This window comes from Crocodylus porosus, unplaced genomic scaffold (assembly GCF_001723895.1).
Source record: "Crocodylus porosus isolate Cpor-Errol unplaced genomic scaffold, CroPor_comp1, whole genome shotgun sequence".
NCBI classification, from domain to species: domain Eukaryota; kingdom Metazoa; phylum Chordata; order Crocodylia; family Crocodylidae; genus Crocodylus; species Crocodylus porosus.
Window position 1 is genome coordinate 42,740,739 of NW_017728918.1, and position 21,353 is coordinate 42,762,091.

General features: G+C 42.8%; 1 protein-coding gene across 1 annotated transcript in view; it reads left to right on the forward strand.

Annotated features, from left to right (window-relative positions):
* The window catches only part of AGPAT5 (1-acylglycerol-3-phosphate O-acyltransferase 5), a 101,397-nt gene that overhangs the window by 47,074 nt on the left and 32,970 nt on the right, over positions 1–21,353 (forward strand). The window contains exon 5 of the mRNA XM_019537503.1: positions 3,524–3,614. Coding sequence (XP_019393048.1) covers positions 3,524–3,614 — 91 coding nt within the window. The remainder of the gene's footprint in view (positions 1–3,523; positions 3,615–21,353) is intronic.

Here is a 21,353-nt window from a genome sequence, read left to right on the forward strand (position 1 = left end):
AAAGAAAGGGCATCACAGTTTTACTTTTACTATTCATACTGGGCGAAAGCTGTAAAATTACATGCAGTCGATAAATTAAATGAATCAATGAAGTAATTCTGGCCTGGACTGAGTTGTCTCTAGGATTAGGATTGGCGTGGTTATTTTTCAGCTGGTAAACTGCAAATTTATAGTCATTGTGGAAGAATCTTCTTCCAGCCTCCTGCTTTCAGGGTTTTTTTCCCTTTCTTTTGTCATAGCCTCCTCACCTGTCTCAACCTGGTTGCCCTGTGTTACAGCTACGATGTGACCTCAAGCGGGTACAGAGGAAGTGAATCTAGTCTAAGCACTGACCTCATGGCAAGGGGGCAAGGGCTTGAGCCCTGTCACTCTTGTAGGTGACCAGTGATGCTTTTCAGATTGATTGATTGGCATCAAACAACACCTGTCTTGACTGGACCTGGAAGGTCGGGTCAAAACAGTTATTTAAAGACCCCTTTTTTCTGGAATGGGGGGAGCCATATTGAGAAACATGGAGTAAACACACGACCTCTGGAGCTCTTCTAGACTCCAAATGAACATGTGAGTAACTTACCTGAAGCTTATCTAGAAATATAGCTTACTGTAATGGAGAAGCATCTCAAAAGGTGACTAAGTCGGTACTGTTTGCTGCGGGCTATTCTGTGATACTTTTATAACCTGTACCCTTCCCCAAGCCTACCCTCTTTAACCAGTAAAGCTGTCCACTATAACAAGCTTGGAGGACTTGCTGGGAGAGGGATTGGGGCATGCCTTATGCTCCCTATGCTTGGCTGACTAAGGGAGCTACTCTCTGTGCTTCAGGCTTAAGGAAGCACTCCAAGTTCTTGCAGTGGGTCAAGCACCCTCAAGGTCTACAAGGCCTGCATACCCCAGGGGGCAGAGGGCCCAAATAAAGATCAGCAGTTACCCTAGGCTTACGGGTGTGCCCCAGGAAGGGGGGTGGCCAGACATGAGGCACCCCAGGGGAGGCACATGGAACTTGGTAGGCAGTTGGGCACAGTGAGGTGGGTGGCTCAGCACAGGAGCACCCCTACTGGCCCACCACAGTCATCACATTTTTGTCTAAGGCCTTTTTTACTCATTTCTATATTTACCCTAATCCAAGACAACTCTGAATTTAGGATGACACCCCAATAATTAGATTCTAGATGTGAAAAAATTCCATGGGGGTTCCATGTCCAGATTCAAGTTGTTGCTGGAGTTATCTTAAACTCATCCCCACACAACTACAGGAGGGAAAGCAGACTCCCAGCCCTTGCTTCCCCCAGGCACTTGCCCTCTGGTGCCTGGCTTCTGCCATCTGTCCTCCCTGCCATTTAACCCCTAGTGCCTGCCCCCTCCCCACCCACCTGCTGCAGCGCAGTCTCCTTTGTGCAACCCCTTCACATTGCAGTTGCTTCCACGTGCCTAGCTCTGCGTGCCCTTTCCAGGTTGTGTATAAAACCCCTCTCCTGCACTTCTCCTCTGCATTCCCCCCTTGCGCCATACTTCCTCCTCCACACTGCCTTTGCTGTGCAGAGTTGGGGCCAAAGCCATGGCAGCTGCCTGCACCAGGCAGTACTTAGATCCAAGAAGAGAGATTTTTCTTCTGCACCCCATGTTGAATGGGGATGGAAAAAACCCTCATCCTGGATGTGAGTAAATATACTACACTTGCACTTGAAATCTGTCTGAAGTGATGAGACATATTTGAAATGTAGTGTCTGGGAACTTTAACTTACATCTTTTTTTCTATGTCACTTTTTTTCTACAGTTATTAGACACTATGCTCCCTGACTTAACAAGCTTGCAATTAATGAGTAATTCTATCACTTGTTCTTCCATAAATTTTATTGGATCTTTTCTGTCCTCTGAGCTAAGGCCTCTTGTTTAAGTCTTCCTCTCAGAGTAATCAAGACGGAAGCTCATTCTTATCACTTTGCTGACCCTCCCAGAGATCCCCTTCTCCAGTTACCTCAGAATATAGCTGCCAAGATCCTTGTCTGTTGCTCTAACCATATCACACAGATTCTGTTTCACCAAATAGACCTAACGTTCCCTTTCATTCCTTCAGAGCCTTTCATATTTTTCTCTCTCCTGTAGTCCGTTCTTTCATTGCATACCTTCTTCCTCTTGTCAACTGTTTTGTTGATAAGTGCCAAACTTTTCTTTCTACTTGTCGGTTCCATGCACAAAACTTTCCTAGTCTTCTCAGTCCTGTACATAGGGAACATCTTCTTTGACATGACTGATAAAGCCTTTCTTTCTCCCTGTCTTGCCTTGAGAGCCTGTCTCGGTATTGAGAAATTGACTAGTTAAGTTATTCATAAGTGGCTGATGTACATTTATATTGAATGCTGATTCATATTTAGCCTATCTCAGAATAAGCATTAACTAGAAGGATGACATTTTTTACCATAGACAAGCACTTGATCAGAAAGTTTCATTCATGCCAGTAAGGCATTCAAGCACTTTTATTCAATCTGGAACCCTGTATTTAGGTTTACTTGTGTACATTCAGATTGGTGCAGAGGCACTCCATCTACTTTAGCCACCAGTTTGCCAAACATGGAAGAGGGCTACTTGATTTGACAAATTCAGCTTACAGAGGTTACTTGCAAATTATGCTAAATTTGAAATGGCTTTCTGTATATTAGCTTGACGACCCAAGTTGAAGTGTGGAACATTATGATCCAATGAGTGGTTCTCAGCCATGGTGCCATGAGATCTTTTTCAAGAGTGTCATGGGGTATTATTAGCAGTTAGGCATGCAAACAGGATTGACAAGTTAACCCAGAGATTCTGATCTGCTGTGATCTTTCTTAGCTCTTTGCAACAGATACATTGCTCTATTTTTTTGTAACCAAAAAAACAAATGAAAACTATTAATTGGAATTTTCCAAGGAGTGCCTTGAGATTGAGGGGTGCCTTCAGTCTAAAAGGTTGAAAACCACTCATCTAAGCTATTATAATTTTCCCTAAAATAATGAATAACAATTCTGGAGACTTTTATGAGATTAGAAAGAAACTGCAGCATGATAGTGAAGAAATGACTGTTGATTAAATTAAGGTTAAATGACCATTGATGACACAACAACAGATGTGTTGTGATGTATTGTAGAAAATACTGCTGCCTCCTCTTCCCTTCCATCTTACTAATAATTATTGCATGGAAATAAGATTTATTTTTATTTGGCTTTTGTTGGGGAGTGATTCCTCCATTCCTAAAAATTTTTCAGGCATCTTCATGGGTTTGCACATTTGTCAAACTCCATTAAAACTGGCTTAATAATTCAAAAGAATTTTAGACCTTAACCTGTAGCACTACAAAGATTCGGCCTCTGTATTATATATGGTTTCAGTATGTCTTTTTATACCTGTGTAACTTGAAATTTGACTACTTGATAATAATATTTTAATATTTACAGCTGTAGCTGATGGGGGATCTAAATGTATGTAAGGGTCATAATTTTAGTACCTTTTGAAAATTATCATTTTAAGAATATTTTTTTAAATCCTACAGATGTACCTAGTGATTTTTCCAGAGGGAACTCGTTACAATCCAGAGATACCAAAAGTTATTGCAGATAGTCAGTCATTTGCTGAAAAAGAAGGTAAGCAAAACTTCAAAGAGCTTTGAGACTTAAAGAGGAAAGGCAAATACCATTTCTAGCTACCATCCATATGTGAGAGTGAAAAATTCAAACTCTCATGTTAAATTTTGCACCTTTAGAAGTACACTTTTTAATGATCTGTACTAAGAATAAAAACTATACACTACATAAATCACATATATTAACAGAATCATCTACTGTGTTTCTTTTTCATTTTACAGTAAATAACAGTTTATTTATTGAAATACTCTGCATGCCATCACTTTTTGCTGTGTCTGTTTTCAAAAACCAGTTTTCTTCTTTTGATTTCTACCTGTGGCATGTATGTTTTAGGAAAATTCCTTAGAAGATATCTTCAAAGAATATAGGAGTATTCTACACTGGATCCAGGGCAGTGGTCCAGTTTGCTTCCTTGGATTGCTAACACCAGATTCAAAATAACCTGTCCTAAGGAAATGTCATCCTAGACTTTGTTCCTCAGGCCCTTGATATATGTTAAGTTTATGGCACATTTACCATATTAATTGTGGCATAAATAGCAACGTGCCGCATGTTCAGCAAATTTGTGGCACCGTAAAATAACAAACCAGCCACAACAGTGCTTCACGTGAAATGTTGAATATCTTTAAGGCTGGTTTGTATGGTGCAACATATGGAATGCGTGTCATATCCCATCTCCCCAGTGCTAACAGTCAGCTGACATAGTCAGCCCCAAGTCCACCCTAGTCCCAGCGCTGACAATTGTCAATTGTTGGCATTGATCCAGAACAGCCTCAGTTCAATGCCAGCAATAAGCTGCAGGGCAAGTGGGTTGCAATCTTGCAGCCCTTGCACCCAACCCTCAGTTGCAGCAAGCCCCAGCCAGGGCTCACCATGACTCAGGACATCAAAATGCCTGTTGTCAGGTCCAGACAGTCCCAGTTTCTGGGCTAACCCAAGCCTAATCGGGATCCAAACTGGGGGCAGCCTCATTGTCCGATTGCAATCTGAGGACTTTTAAGTCCCATCCCAAACCTTGTGCATCATGCCACATAGGTCTAGCACACAAAATTTAGGTTGCGACACCACTATCCCAATCTCACTGCCATTTTAACAGCTGCCAGAGACTTAGGTTAACATTTATTTGTGTTACCATTGTGTTCACATTGATTTGTGTACCATTGTGAGTCATGGAGAATGACCTTTTTTTGTGCCAGGGCTATGCAAACTCAGAATAAAAAGACCACTGCTGTTCAAAATTGTTTGCAGTCTTAGGCATAAGAGATGAGAGACAATCAAACAATAGAGAGACACAGGGAAGCACAAGAAAATAAAGAGCCATGCTGATCAGCAGGATAGGCAGTGGTCTTAGCATGGAGAGATGAGTTTCAAATTCAAATTATGCTATATTTGAAATGGCTTTCTGCATACTGCATAGTAGCTTGCTAGATTTTTGTAGACAGCATAGCAAAGAATCATTTTCATGAGCAGTGCAAGTGGAAAATAATTTTTGTACATTTTAGGTGTAATTTGTTCCACAGTGTCATGGAAGAGAAAGCAAGCATGCATTTTGAAACAGCCCTATGAGGAGCCTTGAAGTGACAACAGAGGTTTTGTTATAGTTTGTTTCCGTCGGATTTAGAAGGGAAAACCAGGAAAGTTACAGAGAGAAGGGTTGGAGAGTCAGATTGGGGAAAATCATTGCAACAGCATTCTGAATGGCCATGAGGGTTTGTACATGTCAAGTGCAGAGAAGAAAATGTTGAAGATAAGATAATACAAGCTGGATAAGTGTTTAGTTGCATGGATGGATAGGAGTGATCATACTTAAAAGGGATTTTGGTGAAAGTTGCTGAAAATTGGCAAAATTTAGTAATAACTTGGATCTGAGTGGAAGATAATGGCTGACTTATAGGCCTGAGTGATTGCCAGAATGGTGATTGCATTTTCCACTGCAGTTGAGAAGAGAGGGCAGAGGTATGGAATTAAGAGTTCTGTTTTAACCAGAATGAACTTGACTTGATGGCTTATGCCTGAAGCATGAGGACGTGCAGCCTTACCAAATTTTGTTTGCTTGCTTTATTTGGCTTAAACCTTACTTTTTAACTCAGTTTATTGTTTTAAGCCTTGGGCCTTTCTCCTCGCTAGAAAAAGTGTGAGGGAAATTGTCATGGTCCACCCTTCCATAGAGTGAGTTATAACAGACTTGGAGTAACACAAAAAAAGCAAAGGGATTTCAGCTCTCTATTTTTTCCCATTACACAAACAAAAAAAGTTTAGACTTGTAAGAACAACAGTTCAAAACATGTATTTCCTCATTTTGTTTTTTCCTGTTGATCAGAAGTAAATTAATTCATTTGAAAGTAAACACAAAGATAGCATCAACGGATCTGGTAAATTAATTTCTATGATGTACTGAACTGAATTCAGAACAATGTGAATCAGCATGTTGAGATCGTTGGGCTACTTGAAGTATTGTTAATTTTGGCCCAAAGAAAAATATGGCCTCTTTTTGTTTTTCAGAAAGAATGGAATTTGACTGTATGTCTGCAGGCTTAAGTCGTAAGAGAAATACAAAATTCTAAAACTCTTGGTTCAGCTGTGATGCTTTTTATTAGACCAACTAAAAAAAAAAATATTTCTTTGCAAGCTTTTGGGGACATTCACCCTTCCTCAGGCTGAGGAGAAATCTAAGATTGTAAAAGGCCTCTTAGGTAGAAAATAACTTTCATTTTGCACTGGGAAAGTTGAGACTGGATGTCACAATGGCTTAAGTCCTAATGAATTCCTATCTTCAACTTCCTATTGAAAATGTATACTGGGTAATTTTGATTTCACTTACCCTTCTTCCTCCTTGCCTAACTGTTTCTCGGCAATCTGTGAAGCACCAAGTATTTGCTTTGTTTCGTGTTACCTGACAACTTTATTCCAGTACTTTCTCAGGGATATGTGCTTTTCTTACACAGATGAGAAGCAGCAGTTCTCTTTGAAATATATAAACATGTTCCTTTTAATGCATGCATTACTATCCTGAAACCTATGTGTTCTAAAACAGATGATTTCACTAATCCTGTTTTTCTCAAATACTCACATTTTGCTCAAAAAAATTATATTTCTTATTACGTTAATGTGAGGACTGAGGAAAAATTAATCTGAATATCAGTCTCCTGTTTGCACACTAGTGCAGGATCATTTGCATCTCATATAAAAAAGATTGTATTTATATGTTATGAAACTTCATAAAAGTAAACTGATGGAAGGGAAAAAAGTACATTTTGTTCAGTGTCCTTAGGGTTTCTGTTCAATAATTCATAATTTTCACAACATTTTAGTAATTCACAATGTTTTTCTTAATCAGTAAAATTGGAGACATAATGTCTTTTTTTATCGTTTACCATTTAGACTTTGCCCTTTACTCATCTTGGACATTAGATTTTGTCAGTTCAGTTTTTGCTTTGTTCCAGAAGTCTTCACTTCACGCCTTCTGAAATAGATAGTGTTTAATTATAAGCAGTGTTCAGTTGCACACGTGCACACACACACACATGCTAATGTAAAAATACAGAGAGATGTTTTCCTTGAGTATTGTTTTTTAGTTTTTATTTTGGCTTAACATAGTTTGACTGAATTGGTTTAGACAGATTAAATACAGTTTTTTCAAATATTTATTTGCTATTAGATGAAGAAAACAAAGTGTAAATGTTGATGTATTAAGTAGTTGGCTACAAGGATATGAAGAGACCAAAATTATTAAAGTTCACAAAACTATCCCAAAGCACAGGACAAATGACACACATTCTCCATTTTTGCCTTCCAGGGCCAAGACTGATTCATGAATCAAGAGAGCTCTCTGATACAGATAGAATTCTATCAGGTCATTTAATGTCCGTCCCCCTCGTCCCATCCCCTCCTACCCCGCTTTAATTACTGTATAGGGTTGATGCATATCTTTGCCTCAAAATTGATTTGAATAAACATTTCTTACAAAATAGGCTATAGCTATTACATATTCAGAAGGGCTGGATTACAAGATATTCTTGGGACTGGAGAGGGAAAAATCAAATGCTTTGGTCAATGTCCAAATGCTTTATTTTCAGGTCAGTGACCTCAACTACATGCCCATCGCATGATGCAATATGAATATGTAAATAAGCTTAACTGTCCATGGATAAGGTGGAAGAATCTCAAACACAAAGAATTTAAGGATGATTGAGATCCCTGATGAAAAGATGTGACCTCTTATTGACCGTTTCATTTGATGGTCAGCAGTGAAATTTGGGATTTGCGCCAGATCTTTCCTTCCCTGCTCTGGCTAGGAGGCTTCCTGTTTCTAAAACCTAAGCAAATGAGTTACTTACAATTATTTGTGTCTTATGCCTGTCGCACTACAATCCTGATGACAATCCTGATTCTGAAATACAGAAGCTTTCAGGGAAGGAAAATGGATGAACGCTCCTTGCCCCAGTGTTCTCAGAAAATGGGAGAGGGTTCTTTAAACTGAAAAATGAGCTTTGTGAACTGGACTTGAAAATTGTCATGGTGTACCCAGCCAAGTTCTAGGCTGAGTATACTGCCAGGTTTTTTTGTTTACAAGAATCTAAAGGATGCCAAAAAACTTCTAGAGGTTAAGAAGGTGAAGTTACAGGGCACAAATGTTCCTGTTCTTGGGCTCTTGAGATTGACCCATACTAACTAGCCATTAGACATTTTGTACAATGTACCCAGTGTAAAATACTGTAAATCACTCTATATCAATAAGTCTGTGCATTCAGAGAGAAATTAATTGTAGCCAAGCTATTCCATAGACAGTAAAAATGAAAGAAGAAAGAATGAAAAGTGAAGGTCTTGAAGTTTTTCCTCTATAGATGACTTGTCAAAAAGAACATCACTTGATATCACTCCATCATTCTACTCCTAAAAGCACTGGTAATGAAAACTGGAATGTAGACTCAACCTGTTGCCCAGCTTGAATGGGGACTAAACCCAGATAGGCTGCTTCATAGCTAACTTTTTAATGCTGCAGCAGCAGAAGTAAAGGTAATAGTGAGTGTTAAGTAGCAACCTCCATGACATTACCTGCTACCAGGTTTTCAGAAAAAACTTAGTCCATGTGTGTTCATGCAACTTTCTCTTGTGTTCTTTTTTGTATAATGTTTGAAAAATAAAGTCCTATGATGAGTAATTCAGTAGAAACAGTATTTTACCTATTATGGAGAAATTTTATAATGGGTATAGATGTGGAACCTATATTTCACTTAATGTCTAAGACCTAAGCATAGCAGTACTATATTATGAGCATTATGGGCATTTTTACATGCGTTTTGGAACGCAGTGCCAGATGCTTTAATTAGCAAGCTGCGCTAATTAAAAGCACTCAGGCATCATGTGTATCAGTGGCCCTGGACTGAAAAATGGCAGCAGGGTGCTTTGAACTAAAGCCCATTAAAAGTTTTATTTCAGAGTGCCCTGCTGCCATTTTTTTCAGCACAGGGATGCTGGTGCATGTGATGTAGAAGGCTTCCAGAGCATGTCAGTTTCTGTGCTTCAGCAGACTCGATTAATTGAATCTGCTCTGATGCGCTGGATTTCCAGCACATCGGAGCAGGCTCCCTGCACATCTATAGAAGCCCTACATTTTTCACATGCAAATTCCCAGTCTATAATTTAAAAAGAGACCTAAAAGAGTTAGGGAGTCAAATAACCTTTTGATTACTTTAAACTCTGCAGAAAATTCCAACCATGACAGGTGTGCTTAGTCACTGATACAACTTTTAATGTTTATTTTACTGTGATAGTAAGCGTCTTGTGATACACTGATGTAGTCACAAAATAAAAACTGAGGTAACACTAATTCTGTAAGGAACTGTAAATATTTAAAGCTTCATACTGAAAGTCCAGCAAAGTTCAAGGTGGTAACTTACATTTTAACTGGAATATGAACAGTCAACATTCTAAATTAAAAATCAGATTTGTTGTGTAATACAGTATACTGCAAAGGCAGAAATTTGCTCTTCAGAATAAGGTATTAATTTTTGGCAGTATTGAACACAGATGTATCCTGCTGGCACAGGGAATCATCTCTTCATTTTATTTTGGTGCCTGATAAACAAGGATCCTGGTTTTCCATTTCCCGCAGAAAAACAGAAAACCACGGATTTCCCATTTTTATCAGAGAAAACATAGATTTTTCTCCCTTAGAAGAGAATCCCATGGATTTCCCCTTTGCAAAGAGCTCTGCAGGCTGGCTGAGTTCCAGCCTCCAGGAGCTGTTTGCAGAAGGGGCAGAGAAATGCTCAACCCTGCCTGGAGGGGAAGGAAGGGGGGAAGGGCAGGGTCTGGCATTCACACTTACTGGAGGCTGTTTCAGGCTCACACTTCTTTCTGGAGGTGAGTGGGGCTTGGGAGTTGCGGGACAGGGCTGGGGAAGAAGCTGGCTAGAGACTAAGGGAGCAAGGAGGTTTGCAGCCAGCCAGGCACTCTGGCCAGGAGGGGGTTTGTAGCCCCCCTGCCAGAGTGCTCAGCAGACTGCAAACCCCCACTGCCCCCCACCAGCTGCAAACCCCCCTGCTCCCTCAGCCCCCAGCCAGCTTGGCCACTGCCCAGCTGGGCACTCTGGCCTAGGCAGGGAGGTTTGCAGCCAGCCAAGCACTCTGGCTGGGAGCAGACAGGCTGCAAACCCCTTTCCAGCCAGAGTGCTGGCCAGCTGCAAACTCTGGGTCACAAATGCTGTGCTCCCCACCCTGCTGTCCTCCTCCAGACTCTCCAGAGCACAGTCTGTGCAACTGGTGTGGCAGGGTGCAGTGGGGCCACACATGAAAGCTGCCTGCTGCTGCCCTGGCCACACTTCCTCTGCTTGCATGGGGGCAGTGCACATCTGTCCTGCCCCCCCAACCCCAATCTAGGAGGCACAGGTCTCGCCTGCCCTCTAGGACTGCATGCTGCCCCTGGGAGGTGGCCCTGCCCAAGCCTACAGCAGGTAGCAGCAGGGAGGGAGCCAGCTCGTGTTCCTGCTGTAGCAGCTGCTGCCTTCCACTGGGGACAGGGAGTTGCAGACCTGGGTTCATAGCCCTTGCAGGTAAGGGGCAAGGGGCCCAAGCAGTCCTGGGGTGCTGTGGAGGGGGGAGTGAGGGACACCAGCAGGGATATGGGAGACATTTAATTTTAACCATGGATTTTGGGATTTTTATCAGAGAATTTGCAATTTTTTAATTGCAGAAAACCAAAATCCCTGCTGATAAATCATGATTCAAGTGAGCCTTCACAGACATGACAAACTGTACTAAATGAAAGGATGACAAGTTCCTTGAATTGTCTTTTGAGGATATTGGAAAAGAAAGTTTGTTACTGTAAGCTGTGTCTGCACCACCTCTTGACTCTAAGCAAGGCCGCAGCCAAGAAGTCCACCCTGGTGGCACTCAGCATGTGCCAAATCCCATTAGTAAGGCAATGAAACAGGCTTAGAGTGGCTCTCAGCACTCACCCCAGTATTGTTCTTTAAGGTTCCTGGTCTCAGACATTCTTCTTGATGTACTGAGATATAGTTAGCTGTGTTAGTCTGAAGTCAATAGAAGTCAGGGTAGATAGTCGTTAAGATCTCCTAACTAAAGCAGCAGTTCCCAACCTCGGGTTGTGACCTGAATGAGGGTTGTGGGAGCAATGCCGGCGGCACCACACACAAAGGACAAGCTGTGCCGTGTGCCAGGAGCTCCCCAACCCCCAGGCTGCTGCCACTGCCACACTCCACTCCCAGCAGCAGATCATGGCAAAAAATGGTTGGGAGCCACTGAACTAAAGTTTGTATGTGTAAATAAATACTTGCACACATATATATATGTCCATAGATGTATGCGTGTATAGTACAGTATATATTTATCATAAAGCTTTTGTGAAGTGAAGATAACTTCATCAGATGCTGTGAACAGACTTGCTGAAAGCAGGGTGTAAGGAAAGAGAAATTAGAATACAAAAGACAAAGGGAGGCAGGGCAGTGCTGGAAGAAGCAGTAAACCCATAGGTATAAAGAGACACAAAAACTAATCCAGATGATAAGGCGGACAAGGTTCTTTGGGTCAATCTGATCTCTTTTATTAGACCAACTAAATAGTTGGAAATTTCTTTCTTAGCAAGCATTTGGGTCTAAAAGCCCTTTGTAATCCAGGTGATAAAGAATCCATAGTCTCTGTTTTAAACCATATTTGACAGAATCCAGTCTACAAATGATTTCTTGTTCCACAATTTTCCATTCAATCAGGTTTTTAAAAATTTGCTGTCTGAGAACAGTCACCCTGTGGTGAGTGATGGGGTGTCCATGGAGGCTAACGCATTCTGCCAAAGACTTGCGTGTCTTTTTGCTGCTGATGTCAGAGCAGTTCATTTGTTCTGTCACGTAGGTATCACCCAGTCTGTCCAACATAGATAGCTGAGGGGGCACTGTAAGCAGGTAGTGGCATATAAGACATTAGGGCCTAACTGAACTGGTTGTATATCCTCAGGAGCTACTGGGAGCAAGGTAAATTTCTTGGTAGCAGTCCTGGGTATGTCAGGAAAGTAGCATAGACCTAACCTCAGTTTTGCCACTAGACTCATTGATATTAGGTTTGGCTTTGTATGTTTCCCTGTGTTGTCACTAATACAGTTTTTCTGTCTGGAATATTTCTGGTAGCAGCTCTGACCACTAGCATAAGGAGGTGGGATAGCAAATGGGGCAGCAGGCTCTGGCTCTGAGCTTAAAGATTTTGACTTGGTCTTCTACATATTGTTTGAGTTATTTTGTCTATGGATTTAGTTTTTCACCTTCTGTTGGTGTTTCCTGCTTCACTTGTTTGATAACTATCTGTAGGCCCTATAAAGCATAGTAAAATGCTGTGTAGCATGCTATTGTTTCAATCAAATCCACCACAGTACATGCCTTTTCTTTGTTAAGATTTGAAAATGAACAAAAAAAAGGAACAGCAATGAACTAAAAAAAAATTATTTCATTTTTGAAATGTTAAGAGAATGTTTAGTAATGATCAGATATTAAATTTTGCTTGTCATTACTGAGCAAAGACAAAACCACCTCCTCGCACTCAAAAAGGATAATAAAAAGGGTTATAAATTAGAGAAGTGGAGAATATTAAATACATTATTTTTAAAGATGTAAAGATTCTCAATTAGTATCATGCATTCCACTTAAGCTTATCATGCATGTACAGTATTGTAGGTCCTAAAATGATAGGTCTTTGAAATGAATGGCAATCAATTTACTTAACTTCCAAAAATGAGGCCACTTCCTACATCGGGGCGGGCAATTATTTTGGGTGGAGGGCTGTTTACTGAGGTTTGGCAGGCCATCGAGGGCCACATGACAGGCAGCCAAAAATTAATTTTCTGCATTTTTTTAGGGGCCCCGCAGGTCAGATAGAATGGCCCGGAAGGCCGCATTTTGCCCACAGGCCATGTTTTGCCCAATCCTGTCCTACATGCCTAATTTGAAAATGTCAGCAATTTATCAGAATTAAGCCAACTTCTCAGACTTGTCTGTTTCTAGCAAGTCAGTTTGTTCATCACAAGTGTATCATTTGTAATTACATGTAATTATGTAACTACCTGTAAGTATCAAATTATTCTTATTGGCTACAACTGAACACCATTCTTGTTCCTTATTTTGCCCATTTTCCTTTCCTGGTGCTTTCCTTTCTCCTTCTTCTTGTATATCTGTTAATGGCCTGATGATATGTGTTTCTCTTGGGATTTTATAAATTTCTGATCCCAGATTCCTCTTTATGCTGTGGCCTGTCAGTGTGGGTGGCCTGGCAGTCTCTCTCTTATTGATTAGATAGCTGACAGTGTCTTTATCTGGAAATACTGGACTGAATTTTGCCACAGTGCAGCTAACTCACCCAGTTGGAAATAGTCATCATTTTATAACCTTGCGTTTGGTTGATCTCTACCACAGTGCTGTTTGGCTTAACTCCCTACAATAGGTTCCAAGATGAGTATGGGGCCCTAGTGTTACTTATAATCTTCTGCATGGATTACAAGTATCATTAGGGCCCCACACATCCCTTTACTGGAACACATCCCTTTGTTGGAACATAGACTAGGATAGTCTAAAGTATCCTTTAGATACTCATAATTTCCACCCACGCATACCAGTTGAAGACAGTCTTGTGCCATATGTAACTTTAGAAGTATCCTATTTTCTTAATCTCTCTGGACTGTTAAATGATGATTTATTTTTTCAGCAAGTCTTAGAAGACTGGGCAAGTTCCAGAATACTGGAACAACAACCAGTGTTATCCCAGTACAGCAAAACCTTATTAATTTGATACTGGATATTTCAAAGTGTTGAATACCTCAAAGCTATTGTCACTCCCCATTTGGTTTTTATATGCCTTTACCGTACAGATCATTCAAAATATATTTGGTTTGAAATTCGAAGCTGTTTTCTGGTTCCTGAGACCAGGAAAACCTTGTTAATTTCAAACACAGGGAACCAAAAAGTAATGGAAATTAGGGCTGTGCGAAATGCCTGCATTTTGTTTCGGTTACAGATTCCGCATTTTGGAGGGACAGTGTTTTGTTTCAGTGTTTCGAATCACTGTCCCGTTTCGTTTCAACCAAAGTGGTTTCGGAGCTGTTTCAGAATTTTGACGGTATTTCGGCCATAGGCTATAATGGGGAATCACAAAACTGCCTATAACTTTGTCATTTCTTACCAGATTCAGAAAAAAAATTCAGGGATGGTAGTCCCTTCTGGGGCCATGAATCCTGCCAAGTTTCAAGGAGAGACGTGCAGGGGTTTCTCGGAAACTGTACAACCCAGCTTTTCAAACAGAACAGCAGCAGCATGCTGTCATCCTGCGCACAGATCCAGGGGCCCGTGCCCCCCAGGAGGAGTCTGGCACAACCTCGCAGCGCTCCTGACGGGTGTGGGGCCCCAGATCTGTGTGCGGGATGACGGCAGCCTGCCACTGCTGTCTGGGGCCAGCGCCAGCACTGGTTTCCTCCTGGTGCTCAGTGCAGGCTGCACCAGGCAGTCTCTGCTGCTGGCCCCAGCTGGCAGCAGCAACCTGCTGTCATCTACATGTTCCAGAGCTGGTGAGTGCAGAGCTTTAAAAAAAATGCAGCATGAGGCAGTGGGAGTCACCCCCCCTCACCTGGCACCTGCACCATGGCAGAGGTGCAGTGCAATTCAGCAGGGCGCTGCACACTGCCTGGGAACTGGTGCAGCTCCACCTGTCAGCCAGAGCTCTCAGTTCGATCCGCCAGCTCATCCAACGGGGTGTGGCCCCTAGATCTGCATGTGGGGTTTTAGCAGGTTGCTGCTGCCAGCTGGGGAAATAACCCAGAGCCACTGCCATCAGCAGCTGAGCCTACTGTCATCCTGCATCACATCATCTGGGGATTCGTGCTCCCCAGGAAGAGCTGGAAGAAGCAATCAGCTGGGGGAAAGATTGGGGAGCTGGGGAATGGAACTGGGAACTAGGGGAGTGTTCAGGGACCCCCGGTTCAAATGGCCAGCACTGGGGTTGGAAGGGACCTCAGGGACAGATCATTGTCACTGGCCACCAGCTACAGATGTCAATATCAGAGCAGTCCTTCCCCCTCTACTCCCCCTCCCTTTTTCCCTGCAAGCCCACCTCAGAAACAGCTCTGAAACGGCTCTAAAATGTTTTGGAAACATCCAAATCATTTCAGATGGCCCATTTTGTTTCGGAGCCCTGAGTTTCATTTTGGATTCAGCATTTCGACCGTTGAAACGTCCAAAAGAAAACAGCCACTGACATTTTGCACAGCAATATTGGAAATACTGTAAATAGATTTGAAATAACCATACCAATGGTAATTGTGGGTACGTACAAATTTAATTCACCCCAATGTGAAACTCATTAACTGGCAAGTGAGGCGTTATCCCACTGACTAATTAAGCAAATATCACAGGATGTAGCACAAGGAGTTCCTAATGTTGACCAGCAGCAGTGATATAGGGGCCCTTTTTCTTATGCTTAGATCAGGGTTGAGTAATTATTAGGGCCTGAGGGCCACATAGGGAGGTTTCACAAGTTGTCATGGGCTGGGTCAGCACCCTCCCCTGCTCCCTTCTCTCCCCCCCCTCCCCCCCAGCAACTCACCAAAACTTATGTGGGATGGGATCAAGGTTGGGCAGGGAGCAGTGTTTGGGACCAAGATGGGCAGGTGAGACTAGGTTCACAGGGCAGGGTTGTGGGGTAGGCCAGGAGCTGGAAGCCAGAGCCCCTCACACTGGGGCAGGAGCCATCCAGCTAAAGTTTCCTCCCAGCAAGGAACGGTGCAGCAGGAGCAAGAGAAGGAACCACCACTGGAGGCAAGGGGAGTGGAGCAGCACTCAAGTAGCTGCAGCTGCACCAGGAATAGCTGTGCACACTGGCCAGGCCCAGGCAGCGGGCATGCGCTGGAGCATGGCACAGGCTTCCTAGGGCTAGGCTCGGCCCCATGTGGAGTGCTGTGTGGGCATGTGGATCAGATCAGTTGGCAAGCTCTGCCCACGGGCCATATCCAATCAATCGGTGGGCTGAATCCCGCTCATGGGCTGTGTTTTGCCCACCCTTGACTTAAATCACTCTAAGTGCAGAACTGTTACACTAATACCCTTCTTCCCACTAAACCCCCTTGTGGATCCAGCATCTCTGATCCCCAGTCCCACCCCGTATCGTGCGTGTAGCTGGAGCTGATTTCCCTCCCACTGCTGCAGGCTCCCTTGCACCCTGGCGCTTGCTCTCCTGAGCCCTGGCCACTTTGCATGCGCTCAAGGGGGTGGGAGTACATGGAGTAGCCAGGCTCAGGGAGCAAGTGCTAGGGTTCAGGGGTGTCTGTAGGGGTGGGAGGTGGGAGCAGCTTCATGGGATCAATCCAAGTGTGGAACTGTCATGCCAACCCCCTTCTCCCCTCCTCCCTCCCACCAAACCTCCTTGTGGGTGTGAGTGAGTAAAGTCTGTATGTATCCTCTGTAATTTGGATACATGCAAATTACTATCAGTACATTTATTTCAAAGTTGGTATTTTTTTGGTTCGCTGCTTTGCAAGTTAACAAGGTATTACTGTATTTAAGAAAAGGAGAAAGGTACAACATGCATAACTGTAGGCCAGTTGGCTTAACATCATTCTTGGCAGAATAATGATACAGACTCAAAAAAGAATGAAAGGAGGGTAACATAATTAATGTTGAGTACCAGACATTTATGAAAAATACATCTCATCAACTAACTTCATTGGATGATGTTTCAAGTCCTAGGTGTGTTTATGTAACTTATTTGGATAGCTGTCAAATGTTAAATCTGGTGCCACCCAATATTTTGATTAAGAAACTAGAATGGTAAAAAAATCAACATGGATGGCGCACAGATTAAAAAGCTGCTATTGTACAGATCTCAAAATGTAATTGTAAATAGGAAATTCTTATCAAGCAGCTGTGGTCCTGGTCCTGCATAAATAAATTATTGGTCTTTTACTGTTTAATGTTTTTATCTGTTTTTATCTTTACTAATAGAACAATATTAGTAAAGATGTTATGTTAAGTTTATGAATAGCCAAAAGATTGGAGAAAGTGAAGGGACAGGTCTCTGATTCAGTGATGTGGATTATGTGGTAAACTGAATGCAAACAAACAATGGGCGTTTTAAGGTAATGTAACAAGAAGTCAAACTTAGAAGTAAAGAATTCAAGAGGGCTCTTACAAGATAGGGTAGTCTCTCTTGGGAAACCATATCTCTGAAAGTGACTCTGTAGTGATGGATAGTCCACTGAAGATGGCCTTCTTATAACACCTTCTTAGTGCTGTAAATAGGAATGTAGAGTTGGTGTTGTGTCTGACCAAAGAGTATAATATCCTGTTCTCGCACTGACACCACAAAAGATGTCAGTATATTAGAGAGGGTTCCAAGAAGAGCCAGAAGAATCAAGCAGCAAAAGAATCAAGTAGCTGAATTGTTTCAGCTTAGCAAAGAGGAGATTAAGGTAGAGGCATGATCAGTTTAAGCACCGGGAACAAAAAAAATGGATGGGAACAGCAGATAATGGTAAGACAAAAGACAATAGCTAGAATTTAGACCAATTAAAACTAAAATAAAGATGTAATTTTTTTTTTAAGTGACAACAACTGATCACTGGAGCACCTTACTAAAATTGTGAGAGTCCATCACCAGAATTGCCCTTCCTAAAATTACATGGTTCAGTTCAACAGAAATTAATTCAGAGTTCTATAGCTTATGTTAAATGGGTAGTCAGAATAGAGATCACAGTAGTTCTTGGCCTTATAATTTATTACTTTTTTCTTGTAAGAAAAGCTCTAGAAGATATTCTACATATTTTAAAAATGTGTATGTGACTAGAGTTAAATGCAGGCCTCATCCAATTTTGTCACCAGTCTATCACTTCTAAAGGGATGTAGTAGCATATAAATCCAGTCCATGTTACTGTTGGCTGGATATTAACCTGTATCCATTAGAAAGCATGAGAGATGCTATTCATTTTCATCATCCACAGAAAATGACACTTGTGATGGTTTTTAAAACTAGTTTTGCCAGAACTTGCAACTTTCTCAACATACTCAGAATCAGTCTATGAATCAAGGTAATCTATGTAGACGTTGGGGTGGAGAAAGACATTTTAATAGTTCTTTAGCAGTAGTTTAAGCGTGACAGAAATGTTCCATTGATTTTTCTGTTCTTGGCCAGCTGGTTGGATAGTGAGTTCTCATAAGTAAAATTTTGGAATTTCCTGGGTCTCAGGAATGTTTTTGACTTATCCCAGGAGGAGCTTTTAGCCTTGCAATGTTCAAAAAATTCTGTTTGAAAGAAGAGGACTTTGGGGGTGATGCTTGTGGGAAGGGCCAGGCAGAGAGAGAAAAACACATTTTCTATGTTCACATCCAGCCACAGTTTGGTATGAGCTGAGAACCCCAGTGTGAAGGTTTTGAGCTACTGCAGGAGGGACTCTGTCAGGATGCTGATGTTTTCCAAGATAAAAAATCATATCATCTTCATTGCTGTGCCAGGCACTATCTCCATTAGCTCCACTGTGCAACTTCAGTGTCTTGTTCTAGGTCATCATGATGTCCAGGTTAGGCTTGTAATAATCATAAACCAAGTAGAGACACTCAAAGGATTGATGCAAGAGGGGAGGGAAAGAAAGGAGAAAGAAGACAAGCTAGCATTAGTCTTTTAGCATCTCTCAGATCACTTGCCAAGTGATTTGTCAGCAGTGTTGTAAAAATTAGAAGGCACTGTGACAGGTAGCATTTTGAAAAGAAATTTGAGGGGGGGCAGGCTGGGTTTGCTATAAATAATGCAAGTACCCAATGCTGGTTATTCTGTTACCTAGACCTTTGAAGTTTTGCTTCCAGGGGAAAACAGTATTGACTTTTAGCTGCACACATGGCAAGGCAAAAGCCCTTAAACTACATAAATGATGATCCTAAAATGAAAGATACTGCTACTCAGGGGAAAAAAATACATCTGTAACCATGGGCAGGTCCAGGATTTCGGAAAGGGGTTGTAGGAGCAGCAACCCATGCTGCATGAGTAGTTTGTATGACTTATGAGAGAGAGCTTTTAGTCTCTGCATCTTACAAACTGAGGAATCCATTGTCCTGCTTTTAAGTACTGTGAAGCAAGCAAGATAAAGTGTGCTAACACTCCCCCTCTCTCCCCCTCCCTCCCCAGTCCCAAGCTGTGAGTCTGGAAGTTAGTTGTAGGTCTTTTAAATGCCAGTCATTCCAGAGACATGCCTATCAGGCTGTACTTCCTGGCTCTCTACTGATAAAGTGGCAACAGTGCAGCCTGGAAGGACTACATATGTAAAAGTCTGTGCCATTTTTGCTTTTGTTGCCCTGAGGGGTCAGGCCAACGCTCAGGATCTCAGTATTGCACTGTTAGACAGGAGGGCATTGTGTACAATTGCACATATACAAACACACTAATCAGGTGCATACACACACACACTACCAGCCTGGGAACATACACATCCAAACCAGGCTAGGCACATGCATACCTATCACCAATTCAAGCACATATACTATACACCGCAAAAGTTAGACACAGATCACTAATCCGTATATCATGTATACAGTGACACACACACACACACACTAGCAACTCAGATACACATACATTCAAAATAACCAGTCTAGGTTCATGTACACCTATCACTAGTTTAAGCCCATACATGCTACACGCACCAAATTTAGACAGAATCAGTTACCAATACCTGCACATCCAATACACATACCACACACACAATTATATCTATATATGTGTATTCATTAATTCACACACATACCACCCACCTATGCATACACACAGGTGAGTTCCTAAGTTGGGTGTTGTGATGTGTATGTATGTATGTGCTTGGTGTTCTTGGGATACCTGGGGAAAGGTTAAAGTAAGAAAGTAGAAGTGTAGGGAGTGAAAGTCACCAGGACTGGGATTAGAACCGGTAAACTAGAGGAGCCTGGGCTGAAGAACTGAGGCTCGAGGGTAACATTAGGTTAATTGATCTTCACTGTAAGGGTAGCCAGAGCCTGGAATGGGCTTCCCAGAGAGGTGGTGCTCTCACCTTCCCTGGAAATCTTCAAGAGGAGACTGGATAGGCACCTGGCTGGGGTCTTATGACCTCTCCCACCGCTTGTGCTCATTCCTGCCCATGGCAGTGGGTTGGATTTGATGATCTGTCTAGGTCCCTTCTGACTCATCGATTCTATGATCTTAATTGATTAAAAGACAACGCCCAATGCCTACAGAACGGGAGCAATGCCGACACAGAGGCTGGGACTGGAGCCAGAGCTATGGGGGAGCTGAAAAGGCATGTGGGGAGAGGGAAAATGGGACCAAGGGGAAGTGGGGGTGTTAAAGAGGGGCTCTGGGTATGGGGAGCCAGAGGGTGGCTCCAGGACAGCTAGAGAAGTTGTAGGGAGCGGGATTAGGTGCTGGGAGCTGGAGAAAACTGCAGGACAGACATGAGGAGCTGGGGAGCTGCGGGGTGGGGGATAACTACAGAAGGTGCAGGGGAAGCCTGAAAACAGAGACGGACAGCAGAAAATCCAGGAAAAGCAGCAGGAGAGACTGAAAGGTGGCAGGGCAGTGGGAAAGCAGAGAAAGGCAGCAGAAAGTCACAGGCAAAAGGCAGTAGATGGCTCGGGAGGCTGAAAGGCGGCAGGGACAACATGAAAGCAAGGAGAGGCTGAGAGGTGGCAGAAAAGGGGAGGTGGATTTGGGAGGAGATCAGGAAACTAGCGGGGGTGTGGCTGGAGCTGAGAGAGAGAGAACAAGGCTGGAATTTAAGATAAGGAAGGGACTGGGATTCAGTAAAACATGACCCAACTCAGGGTTGCAAATGACAATGGTTTTATTGAACAGGGGAGGTGGTGACGCAATGTCTTATTGGCTCTCTTGAACGCACACACGCGTGCGCACACACACGCAGCAAGGGTTAGAGACGCTTGGTGCAGGGGCTGAAGTCCACTGAAGTCCAGGAGGAGAAAGAGAGTCCATATTGTAGGAGGAGGTGTGCAGGTAATATCTACCTATCCAGACTGGAAAGGGGTCCTTGTCCAGTAGGTGTTGTCCAGAGTGGGGTCACCTGCAGGGCCTCTGGGTGAATAGGTGGTGTGGTGTGGCATGGTGCTGGTCCAGATGGAGGGGGCATCCTACTGGGTCTGTCTTTACTGCCCCTTTTTATAGGGGCAGACCTTGTGTGACCTTAGTGACAGGAGGCATGCCCAGGCAAGGGTCAGCCCCTGGC